Source organism: Microtus pennsylvanicus, chromosome 6, assembly GCF_037038515.1.
Source record: "Microtus pennsylvanicus isolate mMicPen1 chromosome 6, mMicPen1.hap1, whole genome shotgun sequence".
Classification (NCBI taxonomy): domain Eukaryota; kingdom Metazoa; phylum Chordata; class Mammalia; order Rodentia; family Cricetidae; genus Microtus; species Microtus pennsylvanicus.
The window spans coordinates 120,788,593-120,810,026 of record NC_134584.1 but is presented as its reverse complement, the minus strand read 5'-3'; the positions used below and the strand labels follow the sequence as shown (position 1 = coordinate 120,810,026).

General features: G+C 53.7%; 1 protein-coding gene across 1 annotated transcript in view; it reads right to left on the bottom strand.

Annotated features, from left to right (window-relative positions):
- Window positions 1-21,434, bottom strand: part of Jph3 (junctophilin 3) — a 52,871-nt gene that overhangs the window by 16,199 nt on the left and 15,238 nt on the right. The window contains exon 2 of the mRNA XM_075977487.1: window positions 16,098-16,875. Coding sequence (XP_075833602.1) covers window positions 16,098-16,875 — 778 coding nt within the window. The remainder of the gene's footprint in view (window positions 1-16,097; window positions 16,876-21,434) is intronic.

The following is a 21,434-nucleotide window of genomic DNA, read 5'->3' as shown; positions in this document are numbered from 1 at the left end:
TGGGTTCTGCCTCTCTGGCTGGTTCAGCATCTGCAAGGTGAGGCCACCTGCAAAGTCACTGGCAAAGGAAGCTCAAAGAAGGTGTCTCAGAACCCAATGACATGAGCTGGCTGTTGGGGCAGCACTCTGAATGCAAAAGGGACTCCAAGGGGGCCCCGGGGCTCGCCCCCCCCCCCGCCCTGAGACCTTATGTGTGGGACCAGCCAAAGCCTTCCTGGACTTTGTGTGGTCACCAGCCAAAGTCATCCAGGCAAGGCTGCTTTGCAACTCACAGGCCTCGGGCAGCTAGTTGACTCAGGTGTCCCGGATAGGCACCCAAGGGAGGAAGGTTCTAGTTGGTCCACTCTGCGTGGGACGAGATGAGGGCCAGACGGGGGCAGGAAGCAGAGCAGCATTGGCTGCTGTGTGTCTCTCTGAGAGGAATGGCATTGGGCGCCACCTGCTTGCCAGGGTCAGCAAGACAGAAGCCCAGAGGGGCTGATGTGTGAGTGTAGGTGACACCTGGAATCCCTCAAAGTGCAGGTCTGGACTAAGACTCACCCTGACACACAGCACTCAGCTGGCTGCCATAAAGCGCACACAGACACCAGGCAGGGGTCCAATTATGCCAGTGAGGAGCTGTGAGCCTGGCTAAGCCACGGTTCTGCCCTGGGAGTCCTGGCTTCCCCATGTGTGATGGGAGAGAGAGACTGGAGTGAACAGAACTTAGGGGTGCTGCACTGGACTCCTCCCCGCAAGCTGACTGGCCAAAGACTGACTGTCAACTGACTCCGCCCCATCCAGCCACGAGAACACTCTCAAGATTCCTGACCAGGCTCCACTCCTCACCCCTGCCTTCAGGAGACCTTCATTTCCAACTCGACCAGTCTGCAGGTGCCCACCAAGCTGCACACCCAGTGACGGGCAGAAGATGAAGATGACATGGCTGTAACCATGAGCAACCAAGACTCAAGCCACCTTCCTGCCCTAGCTGTGTGTCTGCCTCTTCATCTATACAGGATGCAGGACACACACGGAGGAGTGGGGAGAGCAAGCGCTTGCCCGAGATGGGTCTTAGACCCTACAGGCCCATGCAGGATGTAGGGGTGCCTGTGTCAGAGCCTGGGGTCCCGGTACTGTGGAGGAGACATGCAGTCCAGGCTAGATGAGCACCAGCTGGGTGCCTGCCAGCTGAGCTTGCCATCTCCTGGTCATCCATTAACCTCGAGGAACAGCGTAAGGACCCGCCAGGTGGGGGCACTACTGAGCCGGCAGAGGCAGGGAGGCTGGCTTTATCTGGTTTTGTCTGTGTCTAAGAAAGTTTAACTCCTCTATTATATAAAAGAGCAGAGCATCTGGGAGGATGAAGGGAAACATCACAAAGATTGATTTTGACAGCCAGGCATTCAGGAAGCTGAGGCAGGAGGATTACTGTCAGTTTGAGGCTGGCCAGAATGACATGGCAAGAGTCTGTTTCAAAACTTAAGTAGCTAACAAAATGAATGAGTGGACACAGGCTTCAGGTGAGCCCCACAGGAGGAGGCTGGGAGGTGTGGGGAGGGCCCAGAGTGCCAGACAAGGTCTGGCCCTTTACCCCAAGCTCAGCCTTCACTCCCCGCCAACACATGGACAAGCCCAGGCAGGCGAGGGAAACAACCTTCCATGGGGTGTATGCCTAGGGTGAGCCCAGTGACAGGCCCTCACCTCCCTGCCTCACCAGCCCACCTCCACCTGCCTCCAGCTCCTCATCATATCCCTCAAGCGCTCCAAGACTTGGAAGGAGTCCAGGTCTGGCCAGCACCCAGAGTTCAGGTCCCTGTGGGAGGCATTTCTTTTCAACCCCCCGACACTTCCATGTGATGACTTTACAATGCAAGGCCATTCCCCCCACACGCCACAGAACAGGGCCGCTGCTAAAACAGATGTCTGCACATCTGGACATCGCAGCATGGACAGGTGAACAACACCATTCAATTACACGGCTGTGTGGAGGGGGCTGGAGAGACACAGGAGGGCAAGGAAGCTGATAACAACACGGCAGGGTCAGCCAAGTGGGGGTGGCGCACGCCTTTAATCACAGCATTTGGGAGGCAGAAGCAGGCAGATCTCTGTAAGTTCGAGGCCAGCCTGGTCTACAGTTCTGGGACAGTCAGGGCTACACAGAGAAACCCTGTATGGAAAAAAAAAAAAAACAAAAACAAAAAAAATCCAGCAGGGTTAGAACACACCCACGAAAGCAGCCACGAACTTGGAAATGACACTGGTTTGTGGGGGCTGCTGGGGAGCTGCCATGACGGGGCTAGACGGAAAGCTGGGCTGGGTGGCGAGTCCTAGTGCCACAAGAACAGGGTGCAGGAAGCCAGGGGTGCAGAGGTAGTGAGGGACTGCTGGAACTCGGACATGGGAAAGGCCGGGGTTCTCTCCTGTCTGAGCAGGTGTCCCACCAGTCATGACTGAAGGGAAAACATTTTCCTCAACCCTGCCATCCCATAAGAACCAGCTTTATGATGGCCAGCAGGTTGGGAGTGAGAGGGGAGCCATGCTCCCTGGGCACAGAGACGCCATTCTAAAGAAAGATGCTGGTGATGGTTGCATGTATTTGACATCATGAACTTAACAATGGCTAAGACGATAATTTTGTTCTGTGGGTTTTATATTTATGTGTACGTGTTCACACATGTGCACACGTATGTGGAGGCCAAAGATTAGCCCTGGGGATCGTCCTCAGTTCCTGTCCACCTTGCCTTGTGTGTGTGTTTGTCTGTCTCAAGACAGGGTCTCTCTGCTATGGCAGTCCTGGAACTAGGTATGCAGACCAAGCTGGCCTCAAACTCACAGAGATCCACCTGCCTCTGCCTCCCAAGTGCCGGGATTAAAGGCATGTGCCACCACGGCCCAGACACCTTGTTTTTTTGAACAGGTTCTCTCCCTGCCCAAGAGTGCAGATTAAACTGGGCTTGTTGGCCAGTGAGCCTCAGGGACCCCAGCCTCCACCACCCTTGTGCTGGGAACAGTGTGAGCCACCACGGCTGCCTTTTTAATGGAGCTTCTAGGGATTGAGCTCAGGATCCCGAGCTTGCAAGTCAAGGGCTTGGCCAGCTGAGTCATCTTCCTGGCTGCTTTCATCACAATCTTTAAAAATCGCAAACAAAATACCATAGAGTTAGGGAGATGGTTCAGGGGTCAAGAGCAATGGAGGAAGATACCATTGACCTCTGATCTACACACACACAGAGGCATAGATGAGCACACTTGCATATACATGTGAACACACATGATACTACACACACACACACACACACACACACACACACACACACACAATGCTGGGGCATCTGGGAAAACCTACCTCCGGAGCTTTAAGCCAACAAAGTGCAGACAACAAACAACCTCCCCTAGAAACAGGTGAACCTATAACAGAAGCTACTAATCAACAGAGGCCCACCTCCCACCCAGATCTGGCCTTCTAACCCTTCTCTAACCAGTGCCTTAGGCAGCCACTGCCGTCCAATCAATGATAGCCTTGAGCCCAGCACCCTAGCCTCCCCAACAGCTGGTCTCCACAAGAGGCAGGCTGCGACGCCAGGGCGGGGTGTCTGGGCCTGCTGTGGGTGCTCCAGCTGGGCACAGCTAAGTGGCAACTGAGGTCACAGCAGCTGTGGCGCCCTGCCGGTAATAGCTCCCTTCCTCAGCCACTTCACCTAATTGCTTCTCAAGGCACCAGCCATCAGGCTGCCCTGCTGGGAAAATCACTAACAGAGCCTTGGGGCTGGGGAGGGGAGGCCTCGGGACTGTGGAAGGAAGCGGGCTCCCATGGCAGCCCAGTCCTGTCAATGGGCCTCAGTTTGGGGGCTGGGAAAGTGAGGCCGTCTCTCAGCCAATACAGAGGTGACACGTTCCTCCACGTGCTGGGAGCCGGTACCTTCTAAAGGCCCTGCATGTGTCTGTCAGCCGGGTGGTAAAGACTCTGACTTAGTTCACTGTGTCCACCCTGGTTCCATGGCCGGAATCCACAGGTGAAGAAAGGAGGAGAAAAGGAGAGGGAATGGAGGGACGGATTGACAGAGAAAGCTAAGGAAGTTGGGATGAAGAGTGCAGAAGGGAGAGAGGGAGATAAAAGGAGAGAGAGGCAGAGGCAGACATGAAGAGACACAGCAACAGAGACAAGGGTTGGTGACAGGCAGAATATCCTCCCTGCCATACTCAGAGGGAAAAGCCAGAGTACAGAAGGCCTCAGCTGTTCATCTGCCCTGGGTTTGGGGACAGCAGGCCTTGGCTGTCCCTTACCTCTGTGATTTGGAGAAATCTAATACAGCCACCCACAATCACTCCTCACTGTGGAACATCTACCTGACCCGGTCTGGACCAACCTGGAGGCCCCAGGTGACATATGGGCAGACTCTCTGCTCAGCGAACAAGGGGGCTCCACAGGGCAGCTGCCATGCAGAAGTGTGGCAGCCAGAGACCCAGGGGAGACGGTGGGCTGAGGGACACAGGCCCTGAGAGTGACTGCCCCAGTCAGGGTGCAAATGTGGCTGTCGATTCCCCATTGTGCTGACCCCTTCTCTCTCATTAGACTAAAGCCACCAACACTTATTTGGGCCCCGTAGCCCGGATTAGGACCATGTTTCCCAGCCTCTCTTGCAACTGGGTGTCCTCTCAGTGTGACTGTGCCTTCTCTCTCCTCCCTCTTGAGATCACGGCATGAGCTGAGATCATGTTTAGTGGGGGGCTACTGAAGACCTGGGCGCTCAACCTCAGTGAGCAGCTCTGCCCAGCACCAACAGGTCCTGTGGTGAAGCAGCCTTGGGCTGCTGTAGGAATGGCTCTGCCTGCTGGAGCATCTGCCTCCTTCCCCTTGCCTCGTGTCTCAGAGGTCACTAAAGACAGGCCTGCAGGGAGGGTTCCGAGTTAGGTGAGTCAACACACGGGATCAACTGTATGGCTCTGTTCCTGAAGGAGCCTTCCTGCCAGTGTCCTCGTGTGTGCTCCAAGGCACCATCTTGGGCAGCACTGTGCTCTTGAAGAGCTCAGCCTCATGCCAGGGAGCCTAGCTGCAACTTGCATGGATTTAACGTTCAAAGGCTGCAAATATTTACTGAAAAAAACCAAACTGAGCGACTCCCTCAGGTAAGGTATAAAGTGATCCATAAACACAGAAAAAGACTTAGCACCATCGGTTATCAGGGATGACGAGGAAAGCTGAGGGATGAGGATCACAGTTCAAGGCCAGTCTGAACTACAGACCCACAGAGAGACACCACTTCCCAACCGCTGGAATAGTCTAATAGAGGAGACAGCCAACACCAAGCGCAAGCAAGGAATAGAGAGATCCACGCCACGTCACCCAGCAGCTCTACAAACAGATTAGCAAAGTCACCAGGGAACTCGGGAAAACGGCACATAGGTCCATGAGCATCCAAGTCAGCCTTATCCACAGCAGACAAGAGTGGAGACACGCCAAGCGTCCACGGGATAATGAGCGGGTAATTAAACACATGGACTATCACCTGATCACTAACAGGAATGGCCGCTGAGAGCGTGATAGGAATGGAAGGCCTCGTGGGGTGGGATGCTGGTTATGTGAGAAGTCCAGGGACAGGAAGCAGATTCTAGTTCTGCGCTGAGGACTGGGAACAGAGAGTGGGGAGGAGTGGGAACAGAGAGTGGGAAGTGCTGCACCTGAGGTGATGAGGTTGTTCTGGGAGTGGACAGTGGAGGCAGGACGCACTGACACCATTGACAGGGCACTAAGCAGGTGGGTTGATGGCCTTGGCTTTATCTCAGGGTTGGCTGAGGAGCTGGGTTTTCATCAGGCCCCTGGACAGGGCACTTCCCACTCTGCCTCTCCCCCCCTTAGGACACTTGATCCCTGCTGCTTGGGTGCTTGGGTTGTTTTGGAAGACTGTGGAACCTTCAGGAGGTGGAGCCTGGCCTGGGGAAGTGGGTCACTGGTGATAGCTCAGCCCCACTTCCTGTCTGTAGACATGATGTTCCCCTGACAGCCTCAGGCTTTTGATAGCTACCACCACCATGACAGACAGTGAACTATGCAACAAGCTCTTCTTCCCTGGAGCTCTGGGAAAAGCAACTAATCCCAGGCTGTAGAGGAGCCCGGGAGCTTCCAGGTGATGTCTCTAAGGCTGCTGGGAGTGAGCGGGCATCTCCTTCCTGCAAAGGTTGAGAACTCTCAGGTGCATGAGCAAACACACCTGCCAGGCTCCACTACCTCCCGCTGAGAACTTTCTGGATAGTAACATTGAGGACAGAGGAAAGCAAGACCATGGGGAGAGAGCCCCAATGCTGTCTGTGCCTGCCGTCCACTCCAGGAGTGGGAGCTAGATCAGGGACATTTAGATTGAGCTAACCTTGCAACCACACCTGACTCCATGGTGGGCTGTGTGCTACACAGACTGGAGAGACCCCAAGTTATCAGTTATACTTTAAAACACCCTAGAATCAGGCATTACACAACACACACACAGCTTTAAGCCTTGGAGGCCAAGGTCGGTGAGCTGTTTCCACATCCTACTCGGCTCCTTTTATCACTGCCTCTGTTTCTCCCTTCCACCTCCAACCTGGGAAAGGGAAGCCTACGCTTGGCTGCTTGATTCCAAGGCAAGAGGTGGCAGTAGGTATCCCATAGGGAGCAGAGCCCATCCTAGTCTATGAATGACAACACAGGCCCCAGCGTTGAACCTGGAGGGGGCGGGAGCACTAAAGACACAGAGGGTGGACACTTTCAAAGGCCAGGACCCGAGGCAGTGCTGCGAAATTCCCAGGGCTGAGCTGAACGTGCCTCTCACTCCACTGAGCCATCTGTACAGCTGCAGACAGACACACACACACACACACACACACGCACGCGCACGCACGCACACACGCACGCACGCACCTTCCGTGGGGAGATTATCATGGAATTCCACCAGCAAAAAGTTCATGAGTAGAAACCCTGCATGCTGGAGCCCATGCTGAGGACACATCATGGCCTCCTGTAGAGTGGAAGGCCTGGGCCAGTACCTGGCAATGAGACCTAGGGGTCACTGTTGTAGCAAGCACCTTGGCTGCAGAACTCAAAGCCAATGGTGGAGGGTTGGCCCTCTGCACAGAGGAGTGCCTTGGCTGGCCATGGAAGAGTATCAGGCAGCGGGCAGGCTCCATAGTGTCCTGCTTCCTGCCAACCTGCAGTCTCAGTTCAGTCTTCCTGGGACACGGTCCTTGTAGAAGTTACTAAGGTAAGATGAGGCCACTATGGACTCCAATGGGCCCGTATTCAATGGCTAGTTTTTTGTTTTTTGTTTCTTACAAGGAAAAGAACACAGGGCTACGACGGCTCAGCAGGTGAAGGCGCTTGTCAGATAGTCCTGGTGACCTGAGTTCAAACCCCAGAGCTCACGTAAGGGCAGAGGAGAGAACTGAGTCCGCAAAGCAGTGCCCTGAACTTCATACATGCACCACGTAAACTCTCCATGAAGGGGAAAAAAAGGAAGGAAGAAAAGAAAGTAAACACAGAGGGACATAGGCAGAGGTCAGAGTGATGGGACCACAAGACATGGAACTTAGGAATTCCAAGAAACCCTACAAGCAACCTATTGGGACAGAAGGCTCTACCCTGGTCTTGCAGAGGAGAAATGACTCCACCCACTGCAGCCTCCAGAATCCCACACAGGACAGATTCTTGCTGCTGTGACTGCCCGGTCTATGGCACTTTGCCACAGCTGCCATGAGGCTTTTTTAGCAGGAGGGAGAGGTTCCCAGAAGAGTCAGTGTGGCTGGAGCCATGGTGTATAGGAAGACCACAGGACCAGGCAGCTATGTCAGACGTCACAGCAAGGTCTAGCATCAACCTCACCAAGAACCAGTGCAAAGCAGTGGGTGCGCCAAGCCCGGCAGTGCACACCCATCACCCCGGAGACTCAGGCTACGGCAGGAGGCTCGAACACAGCCCCTTTCTCGGGGATGTGAACCGCCTGAGCAAGCAGGTGCTGTGAGCTCCCTGCAAAAGGTACAGGTGGGCCTAAGGAAGGCAGAGGAACAAAGAACAAAGACAGCCCGCTGGGATGACAGCCTGCCACTGAAAGATACAGAGACTCTGTACGTGCATCCGCCGGTGGGAGCAAGGGGCACAGGAGCTGAGGCTAGGATAATAAATGTCTGGATACCCTAGGCTGAGTCCACTGGGGTCAGCTTGACTTCGGGATGGTCATGCGGACACACTAGCGACATGGTATATGTACGGCATGTGGTACAGGACTCCACTTGCCATCCTACAGAGTTTAGACACCTGCCGAGGTCACAGACAGCAGAGCCACTTAGCACTTCTGCAAAAAGATGGGGAAAGAGTATTTAGTGAGAAGGTCAGACTGGATTCAGAAGATATACCATGATGTTGCCAAATCCCAGGACAGACCATTAAGATCCCATGGAGGCCCATTTCAGGGATCTTCTAAACAGCAACAGGCTCATTTAGGGAAAGGAGAGTGCTATGGGCCTGAGTCCCACAGATTCTTCCCCTGATTGGGACTGAAGGACTCAGGCCCAGTGAGCTGTGGACACAGCTCCTGCACCTGCTCAGGGCTGCAGGACTTGGGCCCAGTGAGCTGTGGATACAGCAGGCCCCAGCTGACTTGTTTCTCTTCTGAATCCTGCTGAGCCTCTTAGAATCCAGGTGACAGCTGCCTGAGACTGTGCAGCCATCCTAGACTACCATGTGACCAGCAGTTCCATAGGAAGGGCATGTGACAGCTGTCCTAACTGGGACAGAAGGCTCTACCCTGGTCTTGCAGAGGAGAAATGACTCCACCCACTGCAGCCTCCAGAATCCCACACAGGACAGATTCTTGCTGCTGTGACTGCCCGGTCTATGGCACTTTGCCACAGCTGCCATGAGGCTTTTTTAGCAGGAGGGAGAGGTTCCCAGAAGAGTCAGTGTGGCTGGAGCCATGGTGTATAGGAAGACCACAGGACCAGGCAGCTATGTCAGACGTCACAGCAAGGTCTAGCATCAACCTCACCAAGAACCAGTGCAAAGCAGTGGGTGCGCCAAGCCCGGCAGTGCACACCCATCACCCCGGAGACTCAGGCTACGGCAGGAGGCTCGAACACAGCCCCTTTCTCGGGGATGTGAACCGCCTGAGCAAGCAGGTGCTGTGAGCTCCCTGCAAAAGGTACAGGTGGGCCTAAGGAAGGCAGAGGAACAAAGAACAAAGACAGCCCGCTGGGATGACAGCCTGCCACTGAAAGATACAGAGACTCTGTACGTGCATCCGCCGGTGGGAGCAAGGGGCACAGGAGCTGAGGCTAGGATAATAAATGTCTGGATACCCTAGGCTGAGTCCACTGGGGTCAGCTTGACTTCGGGATGGTCATGCGGACACACTAGCGACATGGTATATGTACGGCATGTGGTACAGGACTCCACTTGCCATCCTACAGAGTTTAGACACCTGCCGAGGTCACAGACAGCAGAGCCACTTAGCACTTCTGCAAAAAGATGGGGAAAGAGTATTTAGTGAGAAGGTCAGACTGGATTCAGAAGATATACCATGATGTTGCCAAATCCCAGGACAGACCATTAAGATCCCATGGAGGCCCATTTCAGGGATCTTCTAAACAGCAACAGGCTCATTTAGGGAAAGGAGAGTGCTATGGGCCTGAGTCCCACAGATTCTTCCCCTGATTGGGACTGAAGGACTCAGGCCCAGTGAGCTGTGGACACAGCTCCTGCACCTGCTCAGGGCTGCAGGACTTGGGCCCAGTGAGCTGTGGATACAGCAGGCCCCAGCTGACTTGTTTCTCTTCTGAATCCTGCTGAGCCTCTTAGAATCCAGGTGACAGCTGCCTGAGACTGTGCAGCCATCCTAGACTACCATGTGACCAGCAGTTCCATAGGAAGGGCATGTGACAGCTGTCCTAACTGTGGCTTCCAACCACAGGGTCTAATTGTTTGCAGCAAGGTGAGAGCCCTTGCGGTGGGGACCAGGAGGCAGTGCTGGCATGGGCAGAGGCTGCCCACATTCCCAAGTTTACGGGCCTATGAGAAATACCACAGAAGGTGCCAGACAGCCAAGGTCACGATCTCCCAGCTCACCGAGGCAGAACTGAGGCTTTTGGGTAAACCCAGAACCCGGATGGTGTACACCAGCCACTGGGCTCCAGTATCCCCTCAGCTGCTCCTGCGTCTAGTCACTTCCCAGGACCCTAAAACCCGTCCCCACCCACCCTGTTCAGTTTCAAGCTGCAGGGCTGAGCACACACAGATGGGCCTTTGCCCACCAGAAGTGTGACCAGCCTCCCACAGGGGCAGGAGCCTAACCCTGGACCAGGAAGTGCTATACTGTGAGGCAGAGCTGCCAGTGGGGGAACAAAGGGACTTGAGCATTCTCTGGGGTGCTCAGAGGCAGGCGGGACTGTGGCCAGATTAGTAAGCATGTAAGTAAATCTCCCGAAATTAATGTAACAAAGCTCCACTTGCTACACAGATTTTCCAAAACACAGAAGAGCTGAAATCGGGGTGTGGTCTGCATCAAGCCCCTCCGGATCGGCTCCAGGAAAACCCCTTCCCTTAAATTCCCCAATGTCTAGACGTTGCTTGCGTTCCTTGGTTCCTGGGCTCTTTTTTCCATCTTTGTACTTCACAGCTCTAACCTCTGCTTTCACAGCCGCCCTCGTGCGAGGACCCTGTGATGACACCAGGCCACCTGAGGGGGGGGTGTCCATGATAATCACCCACTTCCACATCCTCAACAACATCTGCAAAGTCCTTTTGTCATGAGAGGTGACATAGTTGCTGGTTCTGGGCTTGAGAAGTGGGTGCACTTCAGGGGTCTCTGTTCAGCCCCTTGGAACACATCCATAAACCCAGGACCCCTCGGCCTCTTCCTGGGAGCTGCATCTGTCACGGCACAGGCTCACAGCCTGCATCTCTCAGCAGACCATAATGCTGCAGGGGAGGGCGGTGCAGAAACGGGATGGGTAGCAGGATGTCCTCTGCAGCCATACTCCTAGACTGCAAGATCAGAAATGCCCAGAACATTCCGACCAAGGAAGGGCTTCAGAGCAAGGGCTCCAGCCACATCGACACCCACATCTCAACAGTGAAGAAATGGGTACACCGGGCTGCATCAGTGGGGAGACTCCTGGGACAGGAGGACAAGAAGGGACAAGCTCAGAGAACCAGACACAGTGCAATGCTAGCATCACAAGGCAAGTGTGGCACATGTATAGCAGGTCCCCTTGTCACAAGGAGGGCTGAGATCTCAGGTTCCAGCCCTAAAACTGTTCTGTCCACTTATTTCAGGCACCCACCATAACTATTAGTGACAGGACAGCCACTCTATTAAGTCAAACATGGTCGCTTGAAGACAGCAACTCGGTGGCTCTCGGGTGAGCATCATCCATGGCATAGATAGGATGGACAAGACGAAGTCACAGGATGAGTCACAGCCTGGAAAGGGTGGGGTGGGGTGGTGCCAGACAGCACCGCTCACCTCAGAATGGTGCCCGGTGAGAGCCCTGTGAGAACACAGGGAAAGCCTGTCCCAAAGCTGGGGGGGGGAGACTCATGAATTGTTTACTTATGGGATTTATGGAGAGACCACAGTTGACCACAGGAAGATGAATGGATGAGAAAGACCATGGCATTTGCATGCAGTGCTGAGGGGACAGCCTTAGCTCAAGATGGTACACAGGGGCTTCCTATCCCTAACAAGGGAATGCTATTTCAGCACCTTAATGGGGAACAGCAGGGGATGGACACTCTCCTGAGTGGGCCTCTTCCCAGGTGTACACAACCACTTTCCCAGAGGTAGTGTTGAATAAAGACTCATTTTATTTCTCACTTAATGGCTTTGTGTCCATGTGTTAGTGTGTATGTGTGTGTGTTTGTGTGTGTGTGCAGTACCCACGGAGACCAGAGGAGGGCGTCTGAGTCACTGGAGCTGTATAGGTGCTGCCTGATGTGGGTGTTGGGAACTGAACTTGAGTCCCCCTAACCATGGAGCATCTCTCCAGCCCCACCGCTGTCTTTAAAGGGTACTTGAAGGTGCCAGAGCTCTCTTGCCCTCACCAAGATGGGCCTCAGGAGGGGTTCTCCAAGAGTGATGGCACCTCTCAGAGTTAACTCTCCTCGTGCCTGGCCCCAGCCTTCCTGGAGCCATCACCAAGACGGCCTGGAATGTCTGATAAGAATGCCATGGGAGTTTCTTACTACACGTACCAAAGGAGCCCTGACATGCAGGCTGAGAATGGAGCAGCATGGCCCCGTGACTCTGTCATCTTGATGATAACTGTGATGACCCCAGGGATGGACGCTCTGCACCGGCAGCTCAGCTGCTTGTGGCTCTTGCTGGACTCAAGGCTCCGTGAGTCACTTGCCATCTGCACCCTATCAACACTAGCCTCTGGCTCCCCTCCTTGGTTCTCACATTCTAAGCCCACTGGGAAGATGCAGGAGACACGGATTCAGGCTCACAGCCTGGGGTGGTGGCTTGCCATCTAGATGATGCTGCACTGCCTCCCCACCTCCAACAGAAGACTCTGGGTACCAGGAGTCAGCACTCGGAGCAGTGCTGGGGTGACACCCGCGATGATGGGACCAGCCGTAAACTGAGCCCCACATCATGGGCTCTACTACCCTCTAGTGCAGGGGTCCTTAGCCTTCCTGCTATGGTGACCCTTTAAGGCAGTTCCCTGTGTTGTAGTGACCCCCTCCCAACCATAAAGTTACCTCCTTGCTACTCACAACTGTAATTTTGCTACTGTTGTAAACTGTATTATAAATATCTGATAGGCTGGATATCTGATATGTGACTCCAAAAGGGGTCATGACCCACAGGTTGAGAACCACCGCTCTAGTGGGAACCCTTGCTTATAGAGCAGCCTGCCCTGGCCATTTGGCAGTGACAATAGAGTTGAACACAGGTCCCTGCTGTTTTCAATGCCAGAGTCTAAGAAGCTGGTTCCTAACTGCTGGTGAGGGTCTGATGCCTCTTGTCTTTCCTATCGGTCACAACCAGTCCAGACCCCACAGTGTGGCACATGCCAATAACCTAAGACTAGCCTGGAGGGCACCCAGGGAACTGGCAAACCTGTACACAATACATGTTATGGGTCCCATACTATGTGGGGGTAGAAAAGGGGACCCTTTCATCAACTGGCTTCTTTCTCAAAAGACTCTGAAATCGCATCTGTGTAAATGCAGAACCAGGGTCCATTTCATCTCATGGTCATGCCACTGGTAAGGAAACAGGACTGGGCCATCTCTGTAGCCTTAGCCATGCAGAAAACAAGCCTGGGGTCAGGCAGTCATTGGGGGTTTAGCACATGGATGTGCTTCATGGTTTCAACAGACTAGGTTACTAGGTTGGTGCCTGAGGGTGTGTGTGTAGGTCTGTTGGTACCCCGGTGCACAAGGATACACACGTCTCCTCCCTTTGCCCACTAGGGAAAACACATCAGAGGAACCACAGGAGACAGAAACACTGGCTGACTGGCCAGGACCCAAGGCCCTGGTGAGTGACTCAGAGCTCACTCACACCCAGGTTGATCCCAACTTCTCTGAGTCCTTCTTGTCCTCATATGCCTACCGCCGGGCTTTCCTGTGTGGAGGTCACTGTGTGCCAGCCTATGTCTATCTTGGCATTCTCACACTCTGGGGAAAGCAGGCCAGGGGCAGGTGCTGGGAATAGCATGGCTCCTTTGCTATAGATGAGGAAATTGAGGCTCAGAGAGAAACACCAACTACGAGGGTTGAGGGTTGTCCCCGCATGGGCTTGGGTCCAACTCCGCCTCCCTGTTCCAGGGAGACCAGCTTCACCCAGGGTCCCATGGCATCTATATAGAAACTACCATGAGTCCCCTATTCTCATGCCTAACACTGGGGATCTGGTGGTGGCTTACATGGGACATCAGGTCTGTGGAAGGTATCCCTTGATACTTGCTCCTGCTTCTCAAATCCTCATTCGTGAAGTCTAAAGCCAAGCACGGCATCATGTGCCTTTAATCCCAGCACTCAGAAGGCAAAGGTTGGCAGATCTCTTTGAGTTTAGGGCCAGCCTGGCTTTCACAGTGAGCTCCAGGGTAGCCAGAGCAATATAGAGAGACTTTGTTTCAAGCAAACACACAAACAACAACCAAACAACAACAACAACGAAAAGAATTCATCTGGGAACTGACAGGGCTGTGGCCAGCAATCCTAGCCTCTGAGCTGTCCCTCATCCACCAGGGTTCCAAAATACAAGGGAGACAGTGAAACAAAACAACCAAAGGTAGTTCATTGGATGCTTGGGGTTGCTGGGTACACACATCAGCTTTCAGACAGCGCCGTGGCCTTCTGGCTGTTATTTCCCAACTTTCTGTATGCGGTAAGGACACTGCCTTTGTTCACAACAGTAAAAACACCTACAGTTGGGCTGGAGAGATGGCTCAGAGGGTAAGAGCACTGGCTGCTCATCCGGAGGTCCCGAGTTCAATTCCCAGCAACCACATGGTGGCTCACAACCATCTGTAATGAAACCTGATGCCTTCCTTGCCAGCATTGTATGCTTAATAAATAAATAAATCTAAAAAAAAAACACCTACAGCTGAGCAGGTTCCTAAAATCCCAGGTGAGTGGCCACACTTGCCACTCACAGCCACTTCCAGGTGGTCTTCGGGGCAGTGGGAGGGGCTAACACAGGGTAGGCTCAGACCTCAATGCTGAGGTAGAAATTCTGCCTTTCTTTGAGCATGTTAGAGCTCTTGTGCTCTCTTCTAGACCACAGACACCACAGGGGGACAGGTGTCCCACTAGCTGACACCTGTGCCCTGGACTGTGGATCAAAAGTACATACCACCAAAGTTTACCTTGGGGAACCAACAACTTTTTCGGGTTTCCTTACAGAGCCTGGGCGGAGGTTACTGACAGGAATATGGGTGCTTTCCCCAAAAGGCCACTCTGGAAAGTCTTTATCCAGAAAGTCTGTTGGCTTCCCCATAGCCATATAGATGGAGCCTCTGCCCCTAATCCTTCCCCCACCTATAGCCTCTAGCCCTCCCCCAAGACCTACAGACCACGTGCAATCAGGGCAGAAGAGCACACAGCTATTTGGAATGAGAGAATTGGCTACTCGGGTGAAGGCTCCCCACCCCACTTCTAAGGGAAAGTCCACAACCAATAAGCTGAGTCATGATGATCTCCTGCAAGCGGGCACAGGTGATCTGGTGAAGCTGGTGGTAGATTGGCTCAGTGGATAACCGTGTAAACACCCTCACAGAGGTACGACACTCATCTAATGGGTGTGTCACTGCAGAGCGCAGAGGCAACACTCGAGCAAGCTCTGGGCTTCCCACAGGGCATCATCCTCAAGCCTGAGACTGTGGCTCCTGTGGCTCCCCTGTCTGCTGCCTCCTGACTCTCACAGACCAGCCCAGGCTCCCACACTTGCCTGTGTGGTTTTCAGGGAGCCAGCCTGGGGCACCTTCTCCAGCCCTGAGGCTAGCACAATGCACTGACACAGAGCAATAAAAAACACAGGATGTTCCCTGGGGCCCAATGGCCCCTCTGAACCCCAAGTTTAATGCCGCATAGTCTGAGTGGGGCAGCTATTGACCCATAATACCAAGTCTTATGTGAGTCCCTCACTGCCGCCCCCCCCCAGCTGTTCTGCCCGCTGGAAGAGATGTCTCTTGGGGGCCCGTGTGGGTCCCCCAGCCACAGATCTGGGCCACTGAAGTAGCTTCCAGCGTCATCCCATATCCCTGAGGCAGAAGGCACCAGCCAGCGGGAGGCATGACCACAGAACAGCAGCCTTCTCTGTCCATCAGTGGTGCACAGGAACAAAACACACTTAGACACATATAAAAAAGGCATCCCTTCCCTCCCTGCAGCCTCTGGACTCCCTCCTAGCCTGTTTAATAGGAAGCTGTAGGTCCTCCAGCCCTCTCAGATCATTTCTTTGCCCCACCTCTGCCCCTAATCACCCGAGGACCTCCAAGGAACACCAAGACTCTGTGGGGGACAGAGAGAGAACCCCTGTGCAGGCCTCACACGGGACACAGCACCTATGGGCAGAGCAGGTCACGAACACCTACTTGGTGACCAAAGACAGGTCCTGCAGGACACTCTGCCCAAACCCTACCTGGACGCGGCGATCTCGGCCTTCTGCTTGGCAATGGTGGCTGCCCGCTCGGCTGCCTCCACGGCCCGGTCCACCTTCTCCCGGATCTTACTGGCACGCAGCGGGATGAGGTTCTTGCGCTTGCCGCTCACGAGTACGTTCTGCTTGTATTTCCCCTCCTCCTTGGTGCCGTCGGGGAACGTCATGCACCCGTAGCCGTGCCGCCGGTTGCTGACCCACTCACCCTCATACTTGAGCCCGTCCGAACGCTGGCTCACGCCGAAGCCTGAGCGTTTGTCGTTCTTCCACTCGCCCACATAGGTCTCAGTGGTGGTGGCGTCAATGTCGTCCTCGATGACGGCCAGCTCGGCCTCGGCCTCACCCAGGCTGATGGTGGAGTGGATGTCGCTGGCCGTGGAGCTCACGGTGCTCATACCCGCCTCGCTGCGGAAGGAGCTCTGCTTGCTTCGCTGGCTGGCCAGGCTGCTCTTGGATTCAGACTTGCGCAGCTTCAGGCCGCTCAGCAGGGAGCGCCGGAACAGCCCCTTCTTCTTGCTCTTTAGGATCTCCGAGTCACTGTGGACCACCAGCACGAAGCCACCGCGGGACACGGCTGGGCTGCCGGCCACTGCCGGGGAGGCATCCGGGTGCAGCGCCGCACCATTGGTGTGTTCGCTGCGCAGGGAGTTGATGGACGTCCTCAGGGGCGAGCGGATGACTGCGGCCATGCCATAGGGGACACTCTGCCGCACACCGTAGCCCTGGCGCATGCCACCAACCCATTGGCCCTGGTACGTCCCTGGGGAGACAAAAGAGAGAGGGGTGAGCTCTTGGGGCAGGATTTGGGTGACAGGTGTGTGGGACACCCACATCCACCTGCCCCTCAGAACCTCTTCATTGAGGGTGAATCCCAAGTGGGTTTACCTGGGCACAGAGACAGGCAGAGGAGCCACAACGAGGCTATAAATAGACCTCATTGGTGGTCATGTTCAAAGGCACCCCTGTCTTGTTTCCCATGGCTGGATTCTGAGAATGCAGTGGGGTATGATACAGAGAGGCAGAATCCAGAGTGACCCTGGGGAGCCTTCAGTGGGAGGTAAAAGAGTGGAGGAAGCATGGCCTGTAGAATGCTGAAGGCCATGAGTTTATTGAGGGCTCCCCTTAGGGAAAGTGAGGTCCCAATTGCTGCTACTAGAGGTGTCCCAGAAGGCGCCAGTCTACTCAGTGGGCACACCCTAGAAGAGCATCAGGTGCATGGGGAAGGGACAACTAGCAGACCACAGACACACAGTAGGACCAGGAGCACAGAAAGATGCCACTTCTATACTGCCCTGGCCACAGGAGTCCAAAACAACTCCGTGTCAATAATGGTCAGCCTTGTAGCAAAGCCATGACATGGAAAATTAGCCAAGAAAAGTTGGATGTATTGATGTCACCATACCAAGGCACAACCTTTGCACCATGAAAGTAAAAGCGGCCAGGCATCAAAGAACAAATCCTCCTGGTTCTATCTATAGGGATAAAGCCCCAGGGGCGGGAACAGGAGTTCATGGCTAATGCCCCTCCCTGGGGGCCATTTTTCCATTTGGGGTGATGGAGAAGTTCTAGAGTAGATAGTGACTACATGGTGGCACGTTTAATACCACTAAACAGCATGCTGAAAGGTGCCACGGTATGTGCTTCAGAGGCTGAGGCAGGAGGATTATTTGAGCCCAGAAACTCAGAGCCAATCTGGGTAAAACGGCCAAATTCTTTCTCCAAATAAAAAAGGGTGGTTAAGGGCCAGGTGGTGGTGGCACACGCTTTTAATCCCAGCACTTGGAAAGCAGAGGCAGGTGGATCTCTGTGAGTTCAAGGCCAGCCTGGTCTATAAGAGCTAGCTCCAGGACGGGTACCAAAGTTACACAGAGAAATCCTGCCTCGAAAAAACAAAACAAAGGGGCTGGAGAGATGGCTCAGTGGTTAAGAGCATTGCCTGCTCTTCCAAAGGTCCCGAGTTCAATTCCCAGCAACCACATGGTGGCTCACAACCATCTGTAAAGAGGTCTGGCGCCCTCTTCTGGCCTTCAGGCATACAGGCAGAATATTGTATACATAATAAATAAATAAATAAAAAGAAAAAACAAAACAAAAATGTGAGAATATGTGTGTGTGTGTGTGTGTACATATTCATGGATTGTGCAAGTGTGCACAGCTGTGCAGAGGTAAATTGTTGGTGGCTGTATTCCTCTATGGCTGTTCTCCACTTTGTTAAGACTTAAAATTTTTAGTTAAAGTATCTTAACTAAAATGTTCTAAAAGGTTTAACTTTTAATTTCAATTATGTGTGTTTTCCTGCATGTACGCAGTGCCGGCAGAGGCCAGAAGAGGGCACCAGATCCCCTGGAACTGGACTTACAGGAGGTTGTGAGCCACCTAAAGTGGGTGATGGGAACTGAACTTGCGACCTCTGGAAGAGCAGTGCACACTCTCTGCCACTGAGCCATCTCTCCAGATGTTCCACCTTCTCCTTGAGACAAGAGCTCACTAAACCTGGAGCTCACCAATTCAGGTGGCCAGCAAGCATCAGGGATCCACCCACTCACTGCTGCAGTTCCAGGCATGTGCCATGCACCTGGCTTTTTACATGGGTGCTCAGATTGAACTCAGGTCCCTGCACTTGTGTGGCAAGCACTGTGCTGACCGAGCCATCTCCCAAGCCCCAAGATGTTAAGAAGGCACTGACAACAACAAGGGGACAAAGGGGACATTCAGACCCCCCTCCCGTTCCTGTCTCTCTCTGCTATGACTGTCTGACTGGAGGCAAGGTCTGGGACCCCTTCAGCTTCCCTCTCTGCAGACCCAGCAGAAGGGCTCATCACCCTGGGAGGGGCTCTTCCAGCCCACGACAGCAGATGCCCCGAGGCGGACACTGGTATCATTCTGAGGCACAAGGTGTCAAACCAAACGATTTCAGCACAAACTTGGTTCTCTCATGTATTCTAAAGACACAGCAGGCCAGGACCTTTCTTTTCAGATGTGACATGACTGGGACTCCATAGCAGTTGCCTCCTCTGGTCCCTTATCCTCCCCCCCCCCATCACCCAGGACCCCTTCCTCATTTACAGACCTCTGAGATAAATGCATGCCATCGTCAGGTGTGAGCCAGGCGACCCCACTCAGGGTCCACGTGCGCACCATCATCACTCTCAGCTGCTTTCTCCCCTCACAGCCCCCAGCCACGTGGTCCCAGCCAGATCAGACTTAAGGAGATCGGGTTAACTGAGGCTGAGTTCACAGAGTGTCTCCCTAGTCAAACCCAAGCCCTCCAGGTCAACCCCGCTCATGTTTCTCCCTAGCCACTAGTAACACACCAGTCACTTGAACCAACCATCCACATACTACACTGGCCCAGACTAGTACCAGGTCCCTGAAGGGCCCAGAGTGTCCCTTCCTAGCTACCCAGGCACCAACCCCACACTGCAGGCACACAGCTTTTACTGATGCGGGGCTCTCAGCAGTAACAGATGCTCAGGGCTTTGAACAAATCTGCCAAGAGCTGTGGCGTCCTTGGTGAAACATAACTGGTGGCCGTCAGCACAACCCAGTGACAGAACACATACTTAGCACATGCGAGGGCCTGGGATCCACCCCAAGTATTACACAGAAAGAAAAAGTCCGGCATGATGACTCATGCTTGCAATCCCAGTTCTGGGAAGGCTAAAGAAGAAGGATCGTCATATATTCAAGGCCAGCCTGACTACCGAGTGAGACTCCTTGACAAAAGCAAACAAAATAACAAAACAAAAGGAGAAAGGAAGAGAAAGTGGCCAGCAATATAGCAAGGTTGGCTTCTCCAGAGCTGAGCCTGAGATGCAGCTACCCATGATGGTCACATAGGTGGGGTCAGGGAGAAGGGACAGGACACAGAGGATCCTACGGAGAACACACTGGAATCCACCCCACCTGGATGCAGGGGCAGACCTCTCTGTGTTCCCCCATGGGTCATTGTGATCTCAAAGCTGGGCTGGGACAGAGGCCTGCAGGGAAGGCAGCTGATCTGGGGACCAGCCCTTCAATCCATTGCCACAAAGGTTGGAGGCCATTGGTCTGAGGACCAGGACGGGCACCCTCCTCCAACCTGATCTGTAGCCATCCTCATCCATAAAGGACAGGGAGCCTGCCGCCTGGCAGCCCTCTGCCCACAGCAGCCAATGGGATGCTCTAGGAAGCTGGGAGGATGGGAGTGTCAGCTGTCTTGGCCAGCGAGTGCATGGCACCGAGGGTTCAAGCTGTGCCTCGTGGGCTTCAGCCAAGAAGTGATTTTCCCAACCATTCTGGGGAGCAGGCTGAATCCATGTCACCCAGAGTAAAGAAGGTACCAGGGCACTGTCACGGTAGGGGACTGTGCCAGGCAGGCCTCTCAAGTGACCATTGTGGACACGGTAGTGCTGCCCCTGAGGATGGAAGTCACCTGTCGAGCTTGTGTTTGAGAGGAGAAGCACAACACTCCAAGGTCCCGATGGGGTGGATCCTACCATCGCAGAAGGTATGCCCCAGTGTCTTAGGCATAAAGGCAGGACAGGGAGGTAGGGACACCGTGCCTAGCATAGCACATAGTAACAGCATGTTCTAGAACCTTCTGTGCTTCACAGAGGACCTCTTCCCACTGTCAATAATGGCAGTGTAATAATGCATTGCATGGTGTCTCTTACCACAGAAATCACCACTGGGTCCGACCTGTGGATCTTGCTTTATTTTTTGTTTTACTTACTTCATATTTATTTTATGGTGCAAAGGACACACCAGACACAGACTACAAACCGAGTTAAACCCTCACTCAGCCACACATTGCCTATTTATAAGGGCTGATATTCATACACAGTATCAAACTTTGTCCTTACGACACATCCCCAGAACTAAATTTCTCAGTCACAAGGAAGGTTTTCTCAAGGTCTTTGGCAAGTGATCCTTAGAAAAGGCCATGAGAATGACCACATCCTTGTCATCACCAACCACAGAGTGCCATTCTAAAGCCTGGCGCGGCTCTGGAGAGTGACGGCTACTGGAGAAGTGTGTTCACCTGATCCCTTCAACCCAGGGATGGAACTGTGTGGACACACGCTCTTCCAGGAGACGAAGGTGGAAATGAAGTGGGCAGGACACTGAGGCAGGCACCAAAGGTTTCATCCAGGAAGCCCTAAAATGAAGTCCCAAGAAAGCACAAAAAGGAAAGACCAAATACTGAGATGATAGCCTCCCAGAACAGGAAGGGCCTAGGTGCTGACTGAGGACCCATATCCCTGCAGAATGAACAGAAGGACATGGCAGCAGGAAGTTTCCAGAAAAACACAAAAATGGAGCATACAAGATATGTAT